Genomic DNA, 19,341 nt, shown 5'->3' with positions numbered 1-19,341 from the left:
GGTCCCTGATGCTTTTGCTAAGCTTGTTCTAAGTAGGTGCTTTAGACCACTGAGCCATCTCTCCAGCCCCGATCAGTTTCTTATTTATGATGTTGTTTATAGCTAAATGAAATGTCACAACTGGGAAAACTTGGGGAAAAGGTACACTAACTGCTACTGTATTTCTATTCTAGTGAGTCTATACTTCTTTCACAAGGAAACGTTTTAAGTGAATTCATTTTCAGTCCTATAACATCTTCAATCTCAATCCCATAAGCAAAAGGAGAACACCATTTTTTTTTGGATTAGCATTTGAACCTAGAGAGTTTGCAATGAGATACATTTCTATTCCTTTTTATTTTGAGACAAGATCTTGCGAAATTGCCCAGGCTGGGCTCAAACTCTGGATCCTCTAGTCTTTGCATCCCTGATTACTGGGATTATAGGCACATGCCACCGCATCTGGTTTAGGGTTTGCTTTTTGGAGACAAAACACTTTTCAATGTAGCTACACCATTATCATTAAGGATAATAAACAAGAAATGGTTTCAGGTACACTTTGGTAGCCAGGTTGAAATCCAGTTTGGGATGATAATCCAAAACCAATAAATTAAAAACTAATGGGCATATGTTTGGTAAATTTTCAGAGCACGTTAAATATATACGTTGCTTCTTTTAATTCTTTAGAGGGTAGCTGAGTGAGGCACGTGGATAGGAGGAACCCTGCGTCAGCCTGGGGCTCCTAGCAGGACAGGAGATCCCTTACCTCAGCAGATCTGGGCATAGCACCAGCGCCTTAAGTATGTCTTCCACCCTCTTTGGGATATCCCCGTGTGCCTCGTGCAGCTGGTGGGTACATGCCTGTGCCAGCTCCCACTCTCCCCTCCGCAGGCATTCACAGAAAAAGCCAAAAAGCTGCTTCTCGGTAGCAGTTTCCTCTTTTCCAAACGGATGATTCATTTTCCCAGCACAGAGTGCAGGGAGGTAGAAAAGAGACGCTTTACGCGGAGCACATCCTCAAAGGTCTCGTTCGTGCAGTACCTCCTAGAAAAACAACATACGAGCGTGAGAGACAGAAGCTAGACAAACCAGTAACTACGGACAGAGCGGGAAAGGCGGGGCTTATTTTCATAAATATTCTTTTAAATTTGACACGTTCCTATCCCTTTTGGAGAACTGCCAAGGGGTAGAGCCCATCTCTACGCAGATCCTATGTTTAACAATATCAGTCGCTGTATGGACGGGGGCTGAGACCCTCTTCCCTCCGGAACGTTTAGTCCAGGCTGGCTCCCAATCCCCAGGTGGTCGGTTCAGCGCGAACACTGCTCTTCGGAGCCTTCGGTAAAGGCAGAGGATTGACGATCAGGAAAAAATTTGTGTCAGAAGAGCAGTATGAGGTTGAGGGAGTGATGGCCAAAGACACTTCCTACGGGGGTTTTGGAAGGGACCCCCCCGCTCTCACACGCGCCTTACACTCACCTGTTCCGGGGGCGCAAAGCGACAATATCCTAGCGCAGCCATGTTTGAACCGAGTCAGGTGACAGACTCCGCTGTGAACAGTGGTGGTGGAGGTAGGCGTGTCCAACGAGAGCACCACTCCTATTGGCTGAATCAAGGGAAGATGCAAATGAGGTGCCATAGTTGTTTGAGACACGTGACAAGACCACGCCTGATTACTTAGAGCTAAGATGCTCAGGGAGAGTTCAACGACTAGCTAGTTGGTAGCAGACTACCCTTCTCAATCAGACAGTTCCTTCCCTCAACACTTTTAGTTCTGCTTTAGTGGATCAGGAGGTGGGAAGAGCGCCGCTCCTTCTTTTGTTTTCTTTCTCTTTCTGCCTAACGTGTGAAGTCAACATTTACTTAACAATTAACAGTGATAATGCATACATTTTTCTAACTTCCTTTTTCTTTTTTGACATAGGGCTGGATTTGCTGTGTGCTACAGGCAGGCCTCTTACCTTGCTAGCCCCCTGCCTCAGCCTCCTGACTGTTGGGATGACAGGTGTGTGCACCACCACACCCCGCTTCTGGACAACTTTTAATCAAATGATGTGCTAGGTAGGCTCTGTTTTATTGTACCTTTTGGATTTTATTTACTCTTTCAGGTTCTTACACTAGGGAGACAATACAATGTTTATACATGTGGTTCTGATTTATTTCACTCAGATGATCTTTAGTTGCCTCGATTTACTTCTAAAAGCCTCCTACTTTATCTTTCTTTATACTTATTTATTTTTGTCTTTCTGAAACAAGGTCTCACTAGGCAGCTCAGGCTGGCCTTGAGCTCACTTTGTAGCCCAGGCTGGTCTTGAACTCACAATGATCCTCCTGCCTCAGCCTCCCAGTGCTGGGATTACAGGGGTGCACCACCACACCTGGCCATTATCTTTCTTTATAGCTGAGTAATACCCCATTGTATAAAAATACCACATCTTTTTTATCTATTCCTCAGTTGGTGGGTATTTGGGTTGTTTCCAAGATTTAGTTATGACAAAATGCATTGCTATAAACATGGGTACACATATATTGCTGTGGTATGATGTTTTCAGTTCTTCTGAAAAAATACCCAGAAAGGAAATAGCTGGGTTGAATAGGACCTCTAATTCTAGTTTTTTGAGGACTGTCCACACTGATTCCCACAGTGGTTCTACATTCCCACACTTCTACCAACTGTGGAGAAGTGTTCCTTTTTTCCCACAGCCTCTTCAGCATTTCTTTTTAGTTGTTTTCTTGATGATAGCCATTATTTTCTAGAGTGAGATGGAATCTCAGTGCTGTTTTAATTTGCATTTCTCGAATGACCAATGGTGTTGAACATATTTTCATATATTTCTCACTTGTAGTTCTTTCTCTGAGAAGTGTGTATTCATCTCAGATACCCATTTTTTGATTGGGTCTTTGAATTTAGGGGGATCTGCTATGTATAATTCTTTATATGTTCTGGATAGAAGTCATTTGTCTGAGGGATGGTCGGTTGTAGTTTTTTCCCAATTCATGGACCTTCTTTTTATTCTGTTGTGATTTCTTTGGTGTGCAAAAACTTTTCTTATGTATTTGGTACAGGGCCTCACTATGCAATTCAGACTCCTAATGATCCTCCTGTTTTCAGTCTCCGCAGTGCTGGGATTACAGGCGCCTGCCACCATGCTCGGAGTTGGTGGCTGGCTCAGGGGGCTCAGCTGGTGCAGCATGTGGTGCCAATAATTGAAACCCAGTCCCTGCACTTGCCTAAGCAGGCACTTAGTCTGCTGAGCTATCTCACCAGCCCTTTTTCTGCCCTTTGAGACAAGGTCTTGATATTCAGTTCAGGCTGTACTTCAAGTCACTATGTAGCTTTGCCTGGCCTCAAACTCGTAACAATCTTCCTGCCTCAGTCTCCTGAGTGCTGGGATTACAGGCCTGTGCCACTGTACCTGGCTCAACTTTTCAATATGATGTGATCCCCATTGTTGACTTTTTGAAGTATTTTCTGTGCAGTTTTGGTTTTTGTTCATGAACTTTCTGCCTATCCCTATGTCTTCAGTATTTCTACTTGCTTTCTCCTCCAGTAGATTTAATGTTTCTGTTTTAATATTTAGTGCATGGAGCTAGACATGAGTCTAATTTTAATCTTTGACATGTGGAGAGCCAGTTTTTTCAGTACCATTTATTTTATTTTATTTTTTTGTGGAACCGGGGATTGAACTCAGGCCCCTGCGCTTGCCAGGCAAGTGCTTATTCCACTGAGCCATCTCCCTGGCCCTTCAGTACCACTGATTAAAGAGGCTCTCTTTCTTCCAGTGAACATGTTTAGCCCCGTTGTCAAAGATAAAGTGCCTGTAGGCCCTGTTTTAGAAGTTGAATAAAATGTGCTTCCTTTTTTTAAGTGAGGGAAGTAGGCCAATAATTACAGTATGGTGGGCTAAATCATGTGACAGATACAAGGGGGTTGTGCAGGGGAGAGTAAAGAATAAGCGCAGGGCTTTCAGAAATACAATAATCTGAGTTCAAGTTTTAACTTTTTGTTAGGTTTCCTCATCACAGCTGCCTTTACACCAAGCCTTGTTTGGTGTCCTTCATGTTTAATCAGAGTCTTAGTTTTCCCCAATATGTGTGTTTCAGTTTGAGTAATTTCAGTCAGCATTTCCCCAACAATTTCACCACCAAAGGGATGGTGAAAAGAGTAAATTAAAACAAACAGCCAGCTATGCTGGTATAAGTCTGTAATCCCAGCACTGAAGAAACTGAGGCAGCAGTATCTCCATCAGTTCGAGGCCAGCCTGGGCTACATAGCAAGACCTGTCCCCCAAAAGCAAACCAAACAAAAGCAAAACCACAGTAAAAACCAGAACGCTGCTGAGGTGATAGCTCAGTACCTTAAATGCCTGCTTGGCAAGGTGAAGGCCCTGAGTCTGATCTTTGGTAACAAAAACAAAAACAACCCCCCCCAGAAAGCTCTTCCAAAAACTTCTGTGGCAGGTGGTGGACTGTCTTCTATTCTCCAGAAAACATGCTTTTTTTTTTTGAGAGAGAGAGTCTAACTATGTAACCCTGTCTGTCCTGGAACTCCCAGAAATCCTCCTGCCTCAGCCTCATGAGTGCCTATTAGTCAATTTTCACATGCAGTCTTAGAGAAAAGAAAATACACACAGTTCTTCTTGTTTCACACTCTCCCTTGTGGTGTTCTTACCCCAAGGTTTTTTTTTTTTATTTTTTTTATTTTTATTTTTTATTTTTTTTGTTTTTGTCTTTTTTATACAGCATCTTGCAACACAGCTCAGTGTGGTCCTGAGCTCACTTTGTAGTCCAGGCTGATCTCCAACTCGCAACAAATCCTCCTTCCTCAGCCTCCCGAGTGCTGGGATTACCGATGTGAGCCACCACGCTAGGCTCTTGCCCCCTTTTTGATAATCACAGCAATGAGAAACAGATGAGAGACCCTGGCCAAAGCCGCTTAGAGAGAAAACTACAATTCCCAGCAAGCTGCGGGGCCAACCTGGGCCTCTGCCCGACTCTGATTGGGTAAATCGACAGGTGCCAACCAACCCGCACTTCGCTTGTTGCTTTGTGGCGCTTTCCCGGTGGAACTGCGTAAGGGGTGGGGAAAGTTTGAAAGTTGGATCCTGCAGACCCGGTACGGGAAAGTTTTCTGTGGCAGAAGTTGTGGGGAGTGGGTGTGTTCATTATTCCTGCTGCCTCCTGGCCCGTGAATGTTAATATCGAGGTAGTGAAATCTCTGTTGGGTGTGGGCACGCCCCCTCAAACCGGTAGGGATTGGGGGGCGGCTCTGGCCTTCTTTGGGGAGGGAGGGGTGATTGGAAGCAGCGCTTTGTAAAGGAGATTCTGGTCATGTTTCGCCTCTTCATTTCCGCTTTGGACGCCTTGGGGTGTGCCTGTAGGAGAAAGCCAGAGACTGTCCCACTTGAAATGGCGTGGAAGAGAGCGCAATCTCGAGTCCGAACCTTGAATTGGAACGCGGGTGACCCGGGGGTGGCTGTTTGACTTTGCGCGTTTCTCACCTCTGTGCTTCTGTCGCCTTATCTATAAAATGAGATAAAAATTAGAAGCAGTGGGAACAGTGTCTGCACCATGAGGATCTGAAAGGAGAGAGTTTAATCTTCAGGGCTGAATTCCCTCCCCTCGCCTCAGAACGCATAGGCAGGCGCACACGCACACACAAAAGAAACCCACAAAAGGCGTCGTGACATGTTGAGATTATGGTACAAAAGTGTCCCGGCAGGATGGAAGAGACTGCAGGACAGAAGGGAAGGTTTTGTGGAAGGAAGTCAGGCACAGTGGTGCTTGAGTAACCTTACTGATAGCTTCTTGGCTGGAGAACAGGTTATGTGAGGGGCAGCAGATGGTGTCCGTTGAATGCATTGCAGATGAGGAACCCAGTGTACTGGGTTGTGGAGTAACTTCTGGAAAGCCAGGAGCTGAGCCTTACAATCCGATTAGGAGTGAGAATGAAGGGGCCCAGTTTTAAAAGTTTTCGAAATAAGTGTGGAATTTGTCCGGTGGTTTCGCGGTGCAGAGTAACATTTTAAAGGATAAACAGTGACTTGTGTGCTTCCTTCGCACATTTATTTTATTTAATTTTTTTTTTAGGGGGGCAGAACCGGGGATTGAACTCAGGACCTTGTGCTTGCCAGGGAAGTACTTATTCCACTGTCCTTCGCACATTTAAATAGCATGCTTACTGCATGGTTGTGATTATTTGTGTGCCTCTCTTTATCTCTTAGGTGTAAGTACCTGAAGGGGAGGAAATACACTAAAATGCTTTTTTTTTGCGGTTCCAGGAATTGAACTCAGGACCCTGCACTGCCAGGCAAGTGCTTATTCTACTGAGCTATCTCCCCAGCCCCTAAAATGCTTTTTATATATCACAGAACTCAGCAGAGTCTGTGCTTAAATGTTTTTGGAAGGAACCAATACAAATGAATGGAGAGTAGTTTTTTTATTTTTTGTAAAATAGGTAATGACCAGAGGTAGTATGCTGTAGTCCAGGCCAATGAAGGGAACAACCCATCCAGGCACAGATAACAGAACTGGTTATTGTTAAAAATCTATATTTTTCGGTTTACAGAGTTTTTTGGTTTTTAAAAACTGATTGAATTAATCAGTTTAGATGGTACTGTCACCTAGAGCTACCTATTTAAAAAGACACTAGGTAATAACATAGCAGATAGATATTACTTGATAAACTTTTTCTACTAGGGAAACAAATTGATACTAGCTCATTCCCATTTTAGAAGGTAGGTGTGTACATGGGCAAATCTTGTGTGTGTAAGAGGGGATAGAGATTTGCGCTGATTTAGAGAATTTGGGTATTAAATATGAATGTGGAAATAAATATCATAATATGTAATTATATTGTTTTATTTCTTGGAGTGAAGTTTGCATTTCAATTCTTTCCAGAGGGTGTTTTGCCATCTCAGTGACACACAGGCTTTCTTTTGTACACATTGTTAAAGGAAATCACAGCTCTCCAAAGACAAGCATTTGAGTTTAATTGCCCCCAGCCAGGTATAACAAGAGCTCAGTAAGAAGAGAGTATAAAAAACAAGTTTAGTTTATCAATAACATTCATAATAAAATCTCATTTGACTCAGGTTTGTTCTGACTGCTGGAAAGAGGAAAGATTAAATATGGTTATGGACTTGAAGTAGAATGTAATGGTCGCGTGGATAGGTGGCAATGTTAGACTGGGCTCAAATTCTGGATCCACTGTACTTTTTCTGGTGACAGCGGACTAGCTGTTATTTCTAGATTAGTTTTCTCTTACATGAACATGAGGCTAGTAATGTGTTTTCCTCAGGCCTTTGAGAATATTAAGTGTGATAATTAAGGTTAAGCTTTGGGACAGTGCCTTCTATACAGAAGTTACTTAACAAATGTGGTTGTTATTAGTGTGCACTGATGGTGAAGACTCTAGGGGTGCTAATTAGAAATATGCCCTGGCGGGAGAGCATCTTGGCTGTGTCTGACCATCAGGAGAGTAAATGGCCGCAACACACAAGTGCAGTTAGCTCTTGTAGAGATTTTCTTCTCTGTACCTGGCCTGTTTGTGATGAAGCAGGTCATGAAAGTATGATTTTTCACTGTGAACACCAGTGTGCAAGAACTATTTGCCATGGAATCCAGGGAGATTTGGAACCCAAAACCCACTTACTGTTTTGTCTGTGAGGCCAGCCTCCCAGATGGAAGATGTCAGTTTACCACCTTGAGGGCTCCCAGAGAGTATGCCCCTGAGGAAAAAGATCTACCTGTTGAATGGGTTATATGATCAGCCCTGAGATCTTTGTGCCACCTAAGGGGCTGCTGGCCATCCTTATGGATTGCTGGTCATATGGGCCATTGCTGGGCTTTTCTCCTTTGTGAATGTCCTTTGTTATGTGGAGCTGGGGACCACCATCACCAAGCCAGGGGCCAGCCCTGTGTTTATTCTAGAGGTCTCTGGAGGCTTCATTGCCTTCATGCATCTGTGGACCTCACTGATCATTTTATGTGTGTGTGTGTGTGTGTGTGTGTGTGTGTGTAGGGTGTCACTACACAGATCTGACTTGTAGTGATCCTCCTGTTTTCAGCCTCCCTAGTGTTGGGATTACAGGTGTGCACCACCATGCCCTGACTCCATCATCTGCTCAGCACTCCTGGGGGTGGGGCTGGTGCGGAATGTGGTGCTAAGGATCGAACCCTGGCCCCTGCACTTGCCTAAGCACGCACTTAGTCTGCTGTGCTAGCTTGCCTGCCCTTTCTCTGCTAATTGATGAACCTATCAGTCGAGGTATCATCGCTATCACCTTTGCCCACTGTCTCATCCAGCCTTTCTTGTTCACCTGTTATCCCTTTTACCTGGCCTCCTGTTTCCTGCTACTGCTTACATGTGTCTGCTGACATTGGTGAACTGTGCCTCTGTCAAGTGGGGTACACAAGTATAGGACATGTTCCCTTATGCCCAGTGCTCATTGCCGTTACTGTCAAGGGCCTTGTTGAATCGCCAGGAATACTTTGAACACTTTCAGGATGCCTTTGAGGACTCCTTGGGGTGTGGAAGACCTCTTTCTTGTCCTCTTCTCTTACTCAGGTCAGGACACCCATAATTTTGTAACAGAAGAAATAAAATAGCCACAAAGAAATTTGTCTTGGCCATTGGGATCTCTGTCACTTGTGATGCTTACCTACGTCCTGACCACCATGGAGTGCTGCACATTTCAGATATCCTTAACATCTGGCATGTTCAACTGGATCATCTCTGTTGCTGTTGGCCTGTTGTGCTTTGGTGGCCTTATTGCATCTGTCTTTGCTTCATCAAGCTTGTTCTTTGTGAACTTCCATGAGGACTGTCTTCTAAACCCTGTGTCCATGATCTGCATTGAAGTTTACACCTATCCTTGCTTTATTGTTCAGTTCCACTATGGTACTCTTCTGCCTCATTGTGGAGAATATTTTCTTGTTTATCAAGTACTTCAGCTACTGGTTCTTTTGTAGGCCTTTCAGTTACTGGACAGCTGTACCTTTGATGGGAAGAGTCCTAAAGGCTCCCACCTCTCAAGCCAAGCTTGTTTTTTCCCATCATGTTCTGCATAAACTCCATGTTTCTGGTGATTGTGCCTGTCTTCAACAATGACATCAGTTCTCTCACCGTCATTAAAATATCTCTCTAGTCTCTGTCTACTTCATGGGTGTTTATCTGCCAGAGTCCCGGGTGTTAATCATTATTTGGAAAGTCCTGGCTACTATTACCAGAGTAACAAAGCAGCTTTGCTTTTGTGTGTGGTCTGACAGAGCTGGATGGAGCTAAGGAGAGAAAGGCTGAGAAGAAAACTGATCTCCAGGTGATATTCCCTGAGGCCCAGAAGGCTGGCCACTTATGGTCACACAACTAAAATCCAAATAACAAGATTGGGTGGGCCTAACTTTCCTCAGTTATAGTCTGTTGACCCACAATGTGTAAGGGGGCAAAGGAGCAGTACACACACATTGGTGAGCTATGGGAGGATATTCAGAGTTGGGGCCAGCCTGAAGGTGGGAACCTCAGGATGTCAGGAAATTAAGGAGCAGAGGAATGTTGCTCTGATGGGGAGGGGTATCCCTGACAGCCATGTACTTGGTAAATTGCAGTGGGGGAAGAGGGAGTGGTAGGTTGATGACTACGTCTTGTGATCAGTGGCTATTTGAAGAAGTCTGAATCTCTGTACAGAGGCTACTTTATGATCAAGTTCAACCACCTGACTTTCGAACCTTGAAATGCTACCATTTCAGCTGGGTATGGTGGTGCATGCCTATAATCCCAGCACTCAGGAGACTGAGGCAGGAGAATTCTTGTGAGTTCCAGACCAGCCTGGGCTACAAAGTGAGTTCAAGGACGGCCTGAACTGTATCGCGAGACCCTGTGTAGTGGATAGCTAGCTGGTAGTCAACATGTGACATCCAGCTGAATTGAACTAGTGTGCTGGGTATGGGAGGCCCACCTGAGGATTGTTGATAGCAGCATAAGAGGCACAACTGGAGAAGCTGTCAAGACGCTGTTGGAGATGCTGTTTGGAGAAGCTGTTGGAAGCTGCTAGTTCTCTTTGGCTGTTCTGCTGGGTAACTTTGTTCTGTTGGCTTTCCAGATGAACTTGGCTGTTCTTGTCGCTGGAGGAGCTCAGGACCTTCATTGTCACTGAGAATGGCTGTGGTTCATTTTGGGGAGCTCTGATCCTCTCCTTGACCATTGCTTCCTGGCTCTGCAGGGGAAGATGGTGCACTGCTCAGCCTCATGGAGAAGCTTGTCACATTGCCTTTCCTAATGGGAACTTGGCCTTCCTCATCACTGGAGGAGTGTTGCTGAGGGTTTCTGTGGTGCTTTGGGGGAGCTCTGGTTCTTAGAGCATTGCTTCCTGGCTCCAGTGCAGATCCCACACCCTGCTAGTATAGATCCTTCATCCCTCTGGCATAGACTTTCTAGCTTCCACCACTAATCTTGGGGCCTTTCCAGGGCAGACCCGTTAAGTAGGACTACATGAGACTTTGTCCTGGGCTGTAAGCCTCCAGTTGGACTTGTGGGAAACATTGTTATGGGCTCTGGGTCTGCAGCTGGACTCATGCAGTATATTGGGATCCAGCGCCACAGCTGGATCCTTTGCTTTTAGAATATGAACAGATTTCTTGCAGTCTTTGTATATGATTCTTTGGGAGATTATAAAACACTATTATAAAATAGTGTCCTGTAGTGCATTGTTTCCCTTGTAAAACCCCCAACCATGACATCCTGTCTCAGAAAGACAAAACAAAATGCTACAATTTCTGTCACTGGCTCAAAATTTTTCCCTGGGAAGAGGGTTACATTCCTTTAATATTTATTTTATTTTGGGAGGCATGAACAACAGAGCTTTAATATGAAGATAGTGTTTCTCCCATTTCCTGAATTCTGTGAAAGGGGAGTATCACTATCCTGGAACTTCACACCCAAATAAACAGTAAGATCGATGAGAGGAAGTCTTTTCAGGGCCTCAGCAATGCCAACTGAAGGTCCTTTGTGTCAAGGCTGACCTCGCATTTGTGGGATCATGTGCTTAGAGAGCTGCAGCATCTCATTGCATACAGATTATCCAACTCCTCAAGGAGGTCCTGCTGGTCTGACTGAATTTCCTGGGCTCATGTAAGGAAGGGAGCCTCTGGGCCCCTACTAAGTTGGCATCCAGCTGTGCCCTTTCTAGCTGGAAGCCTGTGCTTCAGTGGAGGCTGTTGGTCCCGGAATAGGGTGGAATATAAACTTTGGTACCTCTGCTGAGAGGAAACAGAATTGCAACTAAGCAGGTTGTGCTGCTGCTGCAACCAAATTCAAAATCCTGAATTCTATTACTGCTGATATTTAATCCAGAACACCAACTCTAGCAAAACATTAGTGTTTGTCTACAGGATGAAATAAGTTATATTTACAAGTATCCAAAAAGTCTCTCCAGACATGATTTTGACACCACATTTTATGCTCAATTTTGCAGTCTTCTCTTGTATCTTACCCGTAAAGACAAACTTTAAGGTCATGTTCCTGTTACACATCAGTATATAGACACATCAGCAACATATTGCTGCGCATGGTGGCGCATGCCTGTAATCCCACTACTCAGGAGACTGAGGCAGGAGGATCTTTGTCTACAAAGTAAGATCGAGGCATCCCAGTGTACAAAGTAAGCTCAAGGCCAGCCTGAACTGCATAGTGAGACCCTGTCTCAAAAAGAACAAAAACAAAACAACAACAATGAATAAAGCAACAACATATTGCTAGCACCAGGTGCGGGTCCAACAAGGACAGATGAACAAATTCATATGAGTCAGAAGTCGGGCAGTCTGCTTTCAAGGATAACCCTTTATTTTGTTGAGACTGTAGGTCTTTGTTCTAGTTGATAGCAAGCAAATCTCTGGGTTTCTGGTACGAACACTGACTGCTATAGTGTTCTGGAATTCAGATAGATCCTTGAGCTCTACAGCTGTCAGTGACATAGACAATACTACGTGAACTCTTAGTATGTTTGCTTCTCTCTGTCCGGCAGATGTGAGGAACAGACCTAAGCAAGTCCATCCTGGTGCTGTGGTCATTCTTTTTTTTTTTTTTTTGATAAAATTTCATGTATTAAATCCGTTCAGAGGTTTTATATTAGGTTTCAATATTCCATGACTAATGTCACTGAATGACCAAACTGGGCCAGATTTACAAAATGCTGTCCCATTATTTGGTGGAACTTTCAGTTACATTGACAGGCTGTGACAAGATGAAAGTCTGACCTCAGTCTGGGCAATTCTGAGATCCAGTCATTCTCCACAAAGGCTAAGAGCCCAGAACTCCCCATTTAAAGAAATGTATGCTATTTTATGATCTATGAACTATTTGTCTAGGGTCTGTAGTGCTAATTTCCAATATCAAGAGAAAGAAAAATCAATACAATCCCAATTTTCAAAGTTGTTTTCTTCAAATTTTCCTGGTTGTTCTCATCAGCTTTTCATGCAACAGAAAAATAATTATGGCACTAGCCAGAGATTGATCCACTCAGGCATCTCCCACCAGGGTGGCTTCTGGGCACATGGTAATGCTCATTATTGTGTTAAAACCAAACGGCTGGCCAGAGACTACAGCTTCACTGCATCAATGCCCGAGACACTGGTGTGACTGTCAAGTTTTGAGTACATGTTTTCCCACTAAAACTTCTGGCAGATGCTTTGGAATTTTCTCATTAACTTGGCATTTTGCACGTAAATATTCCGATATACCTCTGCAAAACGACGCCATTGCTCCTTCTCAGCAGCATTCTGGGCTCAAATTTGGGTTCCACGTTGCCAGCACTGAGGCTCGAACCTCCTCCTGAGCCACCATTTCTCGCTTCGATACCACCCACGCAAAACCACTCACGTAGCACAGAAGAGCTCATGCAAGGTTCCCGACGTAAAAAGCGGTCATTCTTTTTTTGAAAACCCCATGCCAGACATCATCCTCTCTTCTGTCTTGGGCACTCTATTTTGTTTATGCTCCTAGCTGCCTTGGGGGTTAGTGTGCATCTCTTCTGCCAGCCTTCCCTTGCCAAAGGCTTGGTGGGGCTGCAGTCTCAGGAAGAACTTGGTACTTGTGAAACTTCTATTATTTTTTCCATGTGGAGATCAGTGAGGACTCTGAAAAAGAACTGCTTTGACCTCAGTAAACATTCTGAAGTGCTCTTGTGTTTCTATATTGTGTGGTAAACTGGGGTCTCCTATTTAAAGCATTTTAAGAGATTTTATAGAGCTGCCTTTTTGAGAATTTATAATATTTCATTTTGTACGTGGATAATTTGAAGAATTTTTATTTTACAGTGTTTTGCATAGCCCATGTTGTTTTACTTTTCTCTTATTGCTGAGACCAAATATATTAGACCAGAGATAAAGGCGAAAGGTTTATGTAGTTCATAGTTTGTAGAGGTTTCAGTCCATAATCAGTTGGTTTCAAGGCAGGGTGGCACATGGCAGAGGGCAGCAGTTCATGGTGGAAAAATACAGCAAAAGCAACAACAGAATCTTAACAGTGTCTTTCTGCCCCTTTTATACTCTATCCAGGCTGCTGGCATTAGGGTGATGCCAAGCCCATCAGTGGACTGATCCAGCAATCACCCACCCTTAATCCCGCACCCGTACCCCCAATATTGCACCACTGATCAGCCACACACTCTAGATGTAGCCACCTCTGAAAAAGCTCTGACTGTATGAGGCATTGTGGGGACATCTACACATAAACCATAATAGTTCATTTACTATCATGTATGTTATTATTTTTTCAAGGTGGTTCTTCTTTTTTTTCCTCTGGATCTGAAGTCATGAGTAACAAGAAACTAAGACGAGTGGGTTTATCACAAGAACTGTGTGATCGGCTGAGCAGACAACAGATTGTTACCTGTCGGGTAAACTTAATTTTTTTTGCTAAGAAATGTATTAGGTACTAATTAACTTTAAGGATAGCCTAATTACTCTTAAACCTGGAATATAAAAACTTAGTTTTACCAAAAACAAAGTTAAACAATGGTGCTTTTCAGTAGGTCACTTAAATTCGTTTATTGAAGTTCAATTTGCTTGCATGTTGTGGGAAGAATGGTCATAGTATAATGTGTTGCCCTTGTCCAATTACTTGGGGTTCTAGCGAAGTTTCATCCACTTAAAAGAAATTGTGTAGAGAAATATGACTCAGTCTGGAGATGATAGTCAACATTGGTAATTTCTCCCAGAAGAGAAATTAATATTTAGGACTATTGTTTTAGAATCTTTTTTGTATTATGGGGCTTTATTATATTTCCCATTAGGAAAATAAGGTTTTAAGAGTTTTATCCATTAAAAAAATTATCTATTTATTTATTTTTAAGTATTTGGTACAAAGCCTCACTTTGCAGGTCAGACTTGTATTGATCCTCCTGTTTTCAGCCTCCCCAGCATTGTCTCGGTGGCTGGCTCAGTGTGCCCTTGGGCAGGGCTGGTGCAGCAGGCGGTGCCCAGGGTTGAACCTGGGTTGCTGTGCTTGCCTAAGTAGGTGCTTAGTCTACTGAGGTATCTCACTGGCCCTGTTATACATTTTGTAATCCTCAGGTCCCCATTTTAATGAACATATGTATATATGTATTTATTTATTTTTCGCAGAACTGGGGATTACACTCAGGCCCTTGTGCTTGCCAGGCAAGCGCTTATTCTACTGAGCCATCTCCCTGGCCCATATTTTTATTTAATGAATATATTTTAACTGAATACAAGGCCCTAACCTCAATTCCTATAACTGAAAACTATAATTATATGACTTACAATAAGTTATATTTATTAGATATGGACAATATTAATTGGACATTCCCTTTTCCTTTTTAATTCTAATGTCTTTGTTATACACATGTTTAAAATTTTTTCTTTATGTCTCTTTAGGACTTCTTATGTCTTTCCCCACTGGAGCTTATGAAGATGACGGGTCTGAGTTATGGAGGTGTCCATGAACTTCTGTGCTTGGTCAGCAGGGCTTGTGCCCCACAGATGAAAACGGTACATGTATACACAAAAATATATATAAACATATTTCTATTATGATTTGAAATATCTCAGAAATATTGTTTCCTACTACAGAATTAGTCCCTTAATAAGTATTTATGAAAATTTTATGTATTTAAACTCAGGAGGGTTGGCGAGATAGCTCAGCGGACTAAGTCCCCTGCTTAGGCAGGCTCAGTGATAAGGTTTAATCCCCAGCACCACATGCCATTCTGCCCCTGCCTCCAGGCATGCTGAGCTGGCCACTGAGACCAGGAATGGTGGTGCACACCTCTAATCCCAGTGCTGGGCTAAAAACAGGAGGATCACTACAAGTCCAAGTTGCATAGTGAGACCTTGTATCAAATACATTACCAAAAAAAAAAAAAAAAAAAAAAAAAAAAAAAAAAAAAAAAAAAAAATTAAACTCAGGAGAGACAATTCCTAAAATGTGGGAATTATGGCGCATCGTGAAATTTTTATGTTTTTCTGCAGGCAATAGTGATAATTGAAAATGTCATCTTTGTCAGGTAGGATTTGAGGGCTTTAGGATTAAGTTATACTCTTAATTTTTGAATGTCTTTTTGTCTGTGACACGGATCTCTACTCTCCAGACTCTGTTATTGTATATTCATAATTGCACTTATGCTTTCTGATTAAATAATGGTGGGGAGAACATGGAGGAGCAAACCAGCTCACCTCAGGTGGTACAGGAGCAGAAAGAGAAAAAGCAGACTCACTTCCCTATGTCTACTTCAAGGACTTAGCTACAGTGGGGTCGTGTTTTAGGATAAGAGATGTTTAAGAAGTAGAATTAATAGGCTTTGGTGATTTTTAGCTGTGGAAAGTAGACAAGCACAGGAAGATGTCAGATGATTCCCTCATTTTTGTTATGAGAAACTGTGTGGTCCCATTACCTGAGATAAGGAATACTAGGAGGAGGAGCAGGGGGCAGATCATGAATTCATTTTAGTTATTGTCTAATTTGAAGTACTCATGAAACATTGGAGGAGATACAATGGTACTTAAATTCATATATGGACCTGGCCCTTAGAGAAGCCTTCCCTAAAAGTATGTGTTGGAAGTCATTAGAGAAAAGCCATGAGTGATCACCCAGGAAGCAGATACAGTGAGGAGAGGAGGAAATGTAAGACGGATTCTCAAGTGATGCCAGTATTTAAAGTTCAGATTAGCTAATGAGTCTGAGAGGCAGCAGCTACCAAAATAGAGGAAAAACTAGTGTCACAGGCTGGGGAGATAGCTGGCTAGGGAGATAGCTCAGTAGAATAAGTGCTTGCCTGGCAAGTGCAAGGGCCTGAGTTCAATCCCTGCTTCCACCAAAAAAAAAAAAAAAAAAAAAAAAAAGATTTGGCCAGGGAGATAGCTCAGTGATTTAAGTGCTTGCGTGGCAAGTTCAAGGTCCAGAGTTCAATCCCTGGTACCACACAAAAATAAAATAAAAAATAAAAAAACTAGCGTCATAAAATTCTTCTTTGTCTCATTTATTTACCTACTATTATTTCTGGACTTGGTCTGTTCATCATATTTTTGGGGAGTCTTGAAGAATGTTATTCTAGTAATTATACTTGCAGTTGTAAGTGAATGACTTTAATGTTGACAGAGTGGGCTGCCTGAACATGTTTGATGAAGTGTCCCCGTGTGCACTCATGTTGCCTGGTACAGGTTGTAGACAAAAGCATCTATGTAAGATGCTCACAGAGTATTTCTTTTATCAAAAAATTGGGAACAACCTATATCATCAGTAATTGGAAAATTAAATTTTCACTACTTTCCTATGCTAAAGTAATATGTAAAAATTAAACTATTTGAAAAATTTTTATTATCAGGAGAAATGGGCAGGCTTTAAATGTTTTTTTAAAAAGTAGACTGGGAAATTGTTTACAGTATAGATTCCAATGTTATACAAGTGAGTTATACATAGTATATGTGTGTATAAGTGAGTTATATAGTATATTATATTGTTAATGATGATTATGTTATGATTGTGGAATTCTCTTATTGACTTCTGTAACTTTTTTTCTTTCCAAATTTGCTATACATAAGTTATTGCCTCCAATTAGGAAAAAAAAGCATTGTTTCTGGTCTGCTTCATGATCATTGGGAAATCTCTTAGTATCCATTTCTTAGCCTCTGTAAAATAAAGATAACTATACCTTTGTGTACGGTATACATGAAGGGTCTGTATACATACATGGTTGCGAGGGTTACATGAAATAAGTATACAGCACTTTTACAGTACTTACAGTATAGTAGGTACACAATGAATGTTCATTATCTTTTTATATCCTTGCTTTTCTTGTTTCCTGAATCATGCATAGCAATATATGAGAGGGGCTAACAATATTAGCTTCATATCCGAGGGTAGCAATTTATAGTTATAGTTAATTATAGTTTAACCCAGGAGAAGCAAAACTAAATTGAAACTTGCCTTTTTTTTTTTTTTTTTTTTTTTTTTGGAACCGGGGATTGAACTCAGGCCCTTGCGCTTGCCAGGGAAGCCTATATTCCACTGAGCCATCTCCCCGGCCCCTCAAAACTAAATTGAAATACAACAAAACAAAACAAAAAACCTCAAACCATTACAACTGGGAGGTTTTCTCAAAAGCTGTCAAAAGATAAAAGGAATATTAGAAAATGGACATCTGAGATTGTCTTCAGCAGTTCTTTATCTTGTGATGTGAGCACCACCACAGTCACTAGTTCTAGGATATCTAGCTGTGACCGTAAAAGAGAAGGAAATTTCTGCATTCCAGTCTGGCTCAAAGCACAGCCTTAGATGTCCCCTAGGCTCAATTCAGAATTTGTGGCCTCCAACAGCCACAGTTGACCTTGATGGTAAAGGAAGGTCTGGACGATCCCTGCAGTTCTACCATGTACGTTTCTAACCATAGATAGATACAACATCGAGGTGTATCGTGGGTGCCAGGAGAGTCCTTCAGTTCTAATATTTATAAAACAAAGTTTATCTACCTTCCTTTGACCAACTTTCTCTGCTGCATTCATGAGACACATAGCATGAATTCTTTTCTTCACCCATGTGTTTTTTTTAAGAGCTGAGTAAATACACTCATTTTTTAGTACTGTTTTGAAAATGAAAAATAAAGAGAATTTAAAAATTTTATTATATTAGCAACACTTTAGAAAAGCCGTGGACTTTGTTTTAGATATATTGACTAGCAGGCCAGATTTTTTTGTCCCCAGTACTATTGCTATCCTGACCGTGAGCCATTATTATTGTGGAGTGGTTGCAGTATCTTGCTGGCTCATGGTCCAGCTTCTGATATTACCCACTTTCAAGGTATTTTTCTAACCCAAACCTTTGAAATGGTAATTCAGTGTATTATTTTTTGGAGCAACTCGAATACAAACCACAAACTACAGTAGTAGCTTCAAACAGAGTTATTTTCATACAGCTATGTAGGCCAGAGGTCTGAAATCAAGGTAGAGGCAGCGACAGATTTTCTCCAGAAGCTTTTGTGGAGAAATCCATTTCTTGCCTATCCCAGGCATCTTTGGCTTGTGGCCATTCCCTCTGCTTCATCTTCGGGTTGGCTTTTCCTCTGTATATTTGCGATGGCATTTGGGATCCACTCTGATAATCTAGTATTATCTTCATCATGGGGTCTTTAACTTAATTAATGTCATTATATCTGCAGTGACCCTTTTTCCAATTCAAGTGACATTCACAAAGAGGATCTAGGAATTTGATCTCTAGGGGAGGGCAGTTTCTCAGCCTGTCCCAACTTCCTTCAAGTTGTTCTTCACACACCAACTTGAGTTTGAAATGACATTGTGGTCGTGTCACTCCTTATTTCTTAGCACAAACTCCAAACTTCCATAGAGGTCTTCATGATTAGGCCCCAAGTTCATCCCATGGCGAACTATGGCCCTTGTGTGCTGCGGATGCTGTCGCTGCTCTAGCTTCATCACTTCCTGCACTGTGACCACACTCCATCTTTCAGTCATTCTAATGTATTCTGCCTATTTTTTTTTTTTTTTTTCAGTTTTCATTTCTTCTCTTGTTTTTTGGACTTTCTTTTATATTCTGCCATCTCTGGCAGGAATGGGGAATGCTCATATTTCTTTTACTTATCTAGTAATGATTTCAGGTGCTAGCTTAGCTACCTGCCTCTTCAGTGAAGGCTTCCTAGATCACAAGGCCCAGTCAGTGTGCTGTCTGTATGTATCCGCTTCTCCTACCACAGTGTCTCTATTAGTCCTATTATCGCTGCATTTCTGGCTGTAGTTTCACAGTCTGGTTGAGGATAGACCTGTGAAGGCAGGGCACTGTTACATCACCTCCCCATCCTGTAGCACAGTCCCTGGCATGGAGTAAATCTTTTTTTTTTT

General features: G+C 42.3%; 2 protein-coding genes and 1 pseudogene across 7 annotated transcripts in view; 2 read left to right on the top strand and 1 right to left on the bottom strand.

The window, feature by feature from the left end:
• The window catches only part of Zfyve26 (zinc finger FYVE-type containing 26), a 72,648-nt gene extending 71,116 nt beyond the window's left edge, over positions 1-1,532 (bottom strand). The window contains exons 1-2 of the mRNA XM_023701416.1: positions 1,459-1,532; positions 746-1,023 (exon numbers count right to left, since the gene is read on the bottom strand). Of these exons, the coding sequence (XP_023557184.1) occupies positions 746-939 (194 nt within the window). The 5' untranslated portion in view covers positions 940-1,023; positions 1,459-1,532. The remainder of the gene's footprint in view (positions 1-745; positions 1,024-1,458) is intronic.
• Positions 1,533-1,682: 150 nt separating this feature from the next.
• Rad51b (RAD51 paralog B) overlaps positions 1,683-19,341 on the top strand; it is a 748,426-nt gene continuing 730,767 nt past the window's right edge. For 4 of the 6 annotated variants that reach the window (XM_023702649.1, XM_023702638.1, XM_023702645.1 and 1 more), the window contains exons 1-3: positions 5,071-5,185; positions 13,753-13,871; positions 14,872-14,985. In XM_023702649.1, the coding sequence (XP_023558417.1) occupies positions 13,788-13,871; positions 14,872-14,985 (198 nt within the window). In that variant the 5' untranslated portion in view covers positions 5,071-5,185; positions 13,753-13,787. Of the gene's footprint in view, positions 1,774-1,903; positions 2,041-5,070; positions 5,189-13,752; positions 13,872-14,871; positions 14,986-19,341 lie in introns of those variants that run through there. The other 2 variants (XM_023702640.1, XM_023702642.1) reach the window with 2 other exon arrangements.
• Positions 7,595-9,350, top strand: LOC101573780 (annotated as a pseudogene).

This window comes from Octodon degus, unplaced genomic scaffold (genome assembly GCF_000260255.1).
Source record: "Octodon degus isolate 3935 unplaced genomic scaffold, OctDeg1.0 scaffold00007, whole genome shotgun sequence".
NCBI lineage: Eukaryota > Metazoa > Chordata > Mammalia > Rodentia > Octodontidae > Octodon > Octodon degus.
This window is presented reverse-complemented; position numbering and strand designations above follow the sequence as displayed.